The 6,000-nt window shown below is 38.7% G+C and overlaps 1 protein-coding gene across 3 annotated transcripts in view; it reads right to left on the reverse strand.

The window, feature by feature from the left end:
* Positions 1-6,000, reverse strand: part of LOC116387061 (uncharacterized) — a 36,065-nt gene that overhangs the window by 29,605 nt on the left and 460 nt on the right. For all 3 annotated transcript variants that reach the window (XM_031853816.1, XM_031853814.1, XM_031853817.1), the window contains exons 2-5: positions 3,573-3,641; positions 2,140-2,164; positions 1,998-2,015; positions 464-529 (exon numbers count right to left, since the gene is read on the reverse strand). In XM_031853816.1, coding sequence (XP_031709676.1) covers positions 464-529; positions 1,998-2,015; positions 2,140-2,164; positions 3,573-3,641 — 178 coding nt within the window. The remainder of the gene's footprint in view (positions 1-463; positions 530-1,997; positions 2,016-2,139; positions 2,165-3,572; positions 3,642-6,000) is intronic.

The raw sequence follows: 6,000 nt of genomic DNA on the forward strand, positions 1-6,000 counted from the left end.
ACTGGTTCACAGGTTTACGTTTGTTTTAATGCCCGACACTTTACAAATTCTATACATTTTAATTAGCCACATAAAACCTGTATTTTTGATAAGTCAAATATTACGAGGTCATAAAAACAAGCATAGAAAATAAATAAATAATATGTCCTTTTTCCCCTTCAGCTATTATCACAGTAAACAATCCTGTGTCTGCATAGATTTCTCGTTGGTTGTTAAATTAAAGGTTGTGCTCTCATGTTGAAAACAATATAATTATGTTGCTGCACTCATTTAGAACTCAAGGTTCGGTTAAACTAAAATTGATTGAACTGAAAATTGAATGACATGTGCACAAGGTTGCCCTCTTCCTCATCATATCGTCTTCAAACTCTGCTACAGCAAAGGCCAGGAGTGGTTTGTCTCCTGATGGGATACATGAGAGAAAAAGGTCAACAACCATCCAACTTAAAGACACTTTACTAACCTGTGAGGGGTTGTCTGATTTCTTGTTTGGCTCGCTGTCTGACCAATGCAATAAATGGAAAGTTGCCTGTAGAGTAGATAACAATGGAAGAAAAGATTATTAAGCTTGAGCTACTCAGGACAGCACATGTGACATCAGTCTTTAAATAAACAGGTTGAGTGATGAAATTTAGATTAGTTAATAACTGTGCATCGTTATTTGAACCATGAGCATACACAATGGGCTAAAAGTGTGTTGTGAGTCTAAATAATATTAAAGGGTGTTTGGCTTGAAGGTGGTACGAAACTAATTAATATAAACATGGGAAATTATGCAAAAAGAATATTTTTAAGTCAAGATTACTCTTGGCTGAAAATTTTGTGCATTGAAAAAAATGATGTGACAATGTGCAATGGATTCAGACCGCCGATCTGTTTTGTGAAGTTGAAAGACTTTAATCTTCCTAAAATAAAACGCATGAAAAAAACATATTTCCATCACGCCTTCTACATTATCATAGTTTGAGGATTGACGGGTGCTCTTTTAATTATGTCATCTTGTTTCGCAATGAACCATCTCCTACTATCCACACAACAGTAATGAATGAAAACACTAATTAATTGGCATTTTCTTTTACAGATTTTTAGGAAAGTCGGTTAAAATTTGCACTACATTGAAACCAGACTATAGAGAGGGACGAGACAGGCTGAATCACACAAAATAGTATAACACTTCCTCCCTTAAGATTAAAGTGGTGCCACACTGTTCAACACACAAGCCGTTGTGAAAAAAGAAAAGAAAAAAAAAACGAGAGAAAATGTTCAGCATGAGATTTGTTAGCATTGGCGCTTAAATGAAACAGGAATTTTTGCTGGAACCCATCGCCTTTGCTTACGCATTGCAGTAAGCAAAGGCAGGAAAGAAGAAGTTAGTGGGGAATATATGGACTGTAATGGATATTTAATATTCTTATAAGCAAACTGTTTTATAACTTGTTACTATCACAAGCTTGCATTATATAACTTGTGATCCATGCAGCAGCTGACTGCCTGCACACATATCCTCTTCTTGCTGTCGAATAAAAAGCACTTATATGCACATCTTCTATGCCTTACGGATAAAACCTATCTGTGTCTGTTGCTCAGATAAAGCACTTCTTTTACTGCCACGACCTGGAGCAGGATGTTCCAGTACACAGCCCCTCACTCTTGATTACTCTATACAACTCTGTGTGACTTTATCTCTTGAGTGCGCAATTCTACAGACTCTTTGTGACTCTGTATAACTGTGCCTCTTCTTGCAAGAATAAATAATTGAAAAAGACAAGTTCTGTTTCACGATATTCTTCATTTCAGCTTAAAAAGACTCAATAGCGGGTAAAATAATGTTCCACCACAGGACGTAAACAATGCAGGTCTCAATATTTGAAAAAAGAAAAGAAAATGAATTATGTCTGTTAGGCGTCAAGGATGCATTTGAGTGAGTCACGCTGAATGTAAACACAAACATTATTCAGAAACACCAACCATACAAGAAGAAGAAGAAGCAGGCTTACCCGAACCCTTGTAAATATCTAGAAAGTAAACAAAAATGATTCATTAACTGGAAATAAAAATCTGAGTAACACAAAATATTGTGCAGGTAACAAGAAATACAAAATGCCATGAAAGATGAAAAGTAAAAAAAACAAACATTACCTTGCTTGAAGACGTCAGTGCATTTCTGTTGGTAAAGAAGGGAACATGCAGAGGTGATTTATTAAGGTCAAGGCCAACATAGAAACAGGACCATGGGGATGGCCTCATGATACAGGATTACATGCACCAACTGAGTCAAACACAGGACTAATGTTCAAGACACTGATGAACGCTTTGAAGTAGCAGATAGGATGATTTTTATGTACCGACATGGAATAATCACATTTCATATATGTCTTATACCTTTTATAGATCTATTAATACTCATTACAGTTAAGGCTGACGTTATTGTATTTGTGCCTGATAGTGAGGCTATCACAGGTTCCCCAGGCGTACGTGTCTGTGTGTGCGCGCATCGGGGCAGAAGTCCGCCGTGCGCGATACAGAGAGCAGAGGAGAATTGTAAATGCACGACCATGTAGAGACAGAAATTACATGCCGTCGTGCAGATAAGATAAATAACACAAGGCTATTTAGTTTGTTTAATAAAAGAACAAGGTATATACCTGTTCTATAGGAAAGGTAACCTTAATTGACTTCTGTTGTGATCTGGCACGATATAGAAAATAAAATTTAACAAAATTAACTTGAACTTCAAGGGGGGGGGGGGGGGGCCCCCCCCCCCCCCCCCTAATATAATGGTAGGGGAAACACTGTCTAATATTCATGTGTCATGTCAGAACAGAAGCCCCAGTCAAAATAATATGCCATTTATGTTTTAGGACCATCGTGTCTGATATCAGTTACATGTATTTTGTGATGTCTCCACATGTGTGAATAAATGCTCCTGAATCAAGATTGGACTTGTTGCCTGAATAAGTTGAACTTCCTTGTGCCTGTGACCTCAGAACGATCCCTTGAGTAGCCATCAATGTAGCATTCCACTTCTGATTCAGGTAGTCTGCGCTCTTGGCCCAGGCTCATTATGTAGTGTTCTGTAAATTGCTGTGTGAAAATGCTGACGTGCTCAGAAACGAAATGCATTGAAACATAATCTGAGAGTGATCCTCGTGAACCATAAGTATTACCATGTTTCTCCTGTGTGTCTGTGTAAAAGTATCCACTTTTGCTTAACGCTGCATGACAACCGCTGCCAGGATGTAAAGGCGGAAGAGAGAGCAGACGTTTCATCCGCAACAGAAATGGCGGAAAGTTGCTAGACAGATGGAACATCCGTGTTTTATACCAGATAGGAGGAAACAATAAAAGCATAACTTGTTCCACTAACTAAGCTGGGGCACGGCAGGAAGTGGTGAATTTTGTAACGGGTGTTTCACCAGTTTAGGGGTTCAAAGTAGCAAACGGGAAAACTGCTTCATTGCACAAACATTTGAGTTTACTTTGGTTGGTGAATGGTTCAGGCAGCGAATTCTGTGCCAACTCCAGAAAACACTCAGTAACCTGGTAAAGTGCACATGAAGTTTGATGCCCACCTGTTGATGTGCACGTGAGGACATGTGTCGTTTCAAATGACACACCTTGCAAAATGTGCTGAGGCAGACCTACGAGGAAAAAAAGAAAAAAGGTTTCATCAGCGACATGAAATAGAAGAACGGACATTTGTTTACATGAGTCAAGATTTGCGGATAGTATTTAGTTTTTCGCATTGCATACCATGACAAAAGAACACAGCTGTGTTGCAACATCCCCCCGTCTGATCCACAATTCAAAAGCACAACCAGAGGTGAGTGGAAAAAGTGGACTGACCCTGCGACACCACAGATCATCCTTGAGACAGGGGTAACCTCCTCTTCATATAGGACGTGACCAGTACTCCTTACATAGTTTACATAACAACTGAACCATCTCCATCCACTGATGAAAGCCAAGTGTTAGGCTGAAGGTTTTTTGTAACTACACTACATCTGCTGAGAGGATGTTGGTACTTCAACTAGCACCATCTTAGTTTAGTCCATTAACATGCTAACACAACACAAAGTACAATTTTGGCTCATTGGAATGTCAGTTTGGCAGGTGTTTTAGTCACAAACCAAATTTAAATCAAAACAATGTCTCCAGATGAAAAGTCAGAGGATCACCAAAATGAATACAATTTAGGCTTTTTGTCTGACAGTTGAGTACGTTGGATGTTTCTGGCCCTCTCTGGCATCTTTCAGTGCAGATGTCCATCATGGACGATGGGCTGATACCGGCGATGCTTTCGGCAGTTTTAACTTTCTGTTGTGAAGCCTTCCTGTTGGCAGGAGACCTGTTGCTCTACTACGCAGCATTGCAAGATGTCAGGATGATCTCAATGGGACCAGAGGGCACCCGGGTCACAAATAAATGAATAAAACACAGTGCAAGTTAAAGAAAATGTGACTTCAAATAATGCTGCAAAAACAGTTAAAATAGCCAGCAAATAGATTGTTAACAAGGGCACGACACCCATCCAATGTCTTCTGGGAAGCTTTTGAAAAAAAAAAAAAAAGAAAAAACAAATGACATGTTTTTTCTGTTTGTTTGTTTTAAATCAGAGTCGTTTGAGTAACATTTTGGAGATTATAGGATCCAGTGTTTTTGGAGTTTTACCCACAGAGACTATTCTATGGAAGCCCATTTCTGCCAGCAAAAAAAAAAATATATATATATATATATATATAATTTAGAAAGTCGGTTTTATTCTTTCTACGCCAGAGCTTGAAAATCCTTTCAAGGGTGTGTTTGTTTGGTACAATCCCATGTGAAACAGCAAGCAATTGAAGTATTTCATCTCTGTCTTCAATGTACTCACAATCCATTCTATGTCAAATGTAGGGTAACCTATGCCAAAGAGCTGCTTCTATGACTGTTGTTTTCTTATAATTTCGACTTTCTATCTCATAATTTCAGTTTTTTTTTTCTTGTAAGATTTATTGACATAAATGGGCTTCCATACTATGCTGCTCCAAATCTGCCTATTTCTTAAATCTGGCTCAAGAGTCTCACAACTTCATGGAAGTATTAAAATTGCTTACCACTGTAAGAAAAATGAATCAAAAATAATAATTTCATTATTTTGCCTTTACATTAACCATCAATTGGTTTATAGATTTGCAAAATAACTTTGACAAATCTAAGTTATTTCATGCGTTTTAGTTTACAACACTAAAGTTGATTTCTGTCCAATATGTTGCAGAGGGCTGGAATGTTTCATTTCAGTTGTTCTCTATGGCATCGAGATGCAGCGATTACATATCTGTACCGCGCCTCACTGATTGTAAGCGTTACATTTACACACCCATTTCCTCTAAAACACCAGCAGCCCCACGCTCAGATATCCACCCTTGTTGGCCAAAGCGTTAAAAGGTTCAGCGTCAGCGGTCTATACAAACTTATTTTCTCGCCATCCTCTAGCTGTATTTGGCCGTGCAGATAGTTTGGGTTTAATCTGCTTCAGGACATCCGAGATTTCTGCCTCCAACTTTTTTTTTGGAGACGCATTAAAAAAACAAAACAAAAACAAACAAACATTGTGACCCAATTCGTGTGCATAAATGAAAGAATAGAACACACACGGCACACATTTCACCCTATTAGGTAGCATTTAGTTTGAGCAAAGAGTCATACAAGCACATGCGCGCGCGCACACACATGTTAAACAAGTGCTTTTTGCTTCTGCGCATCAACTTTAGTTGGACTCAAGCGGGTTCAGTGTTCTTGCGTCTTAATAATCGCCACAAACCGCCAACAAGTCTCATTTGCTTTCATTCTCTACGTAACACGAGTTGTTTCTCTGCTCACACAGATGCGTGTGGATATCAGAACTAAAGCTGCAAACCACAGATAGCAAAACCAACTTCGCATGCGTAAATACCACACACAACTGCGCATGCGTAAATACCACACACAACTTCGCATGCGTAAATACCACACACAACT

The sequence above is a fragment of the Anarrhichthys ocellatus genome, unplaced genomic scaffold, assembly GCF_004355925.1.
Source record: "Anarrhichthys ocellatus isolate YVR2014 unplaced genomic scaffold, GSC_Weel_1.0 scaffold14, whole genome shotgun sequence".
In the NCBI taxonomy this organism is placed as follows: Eukaryota; Metazoa; Chordata; class Actinopteri; order Perciformes; family Anarhichadidae; genus Anarrhichthys; species Anarrhichthys ocellatus.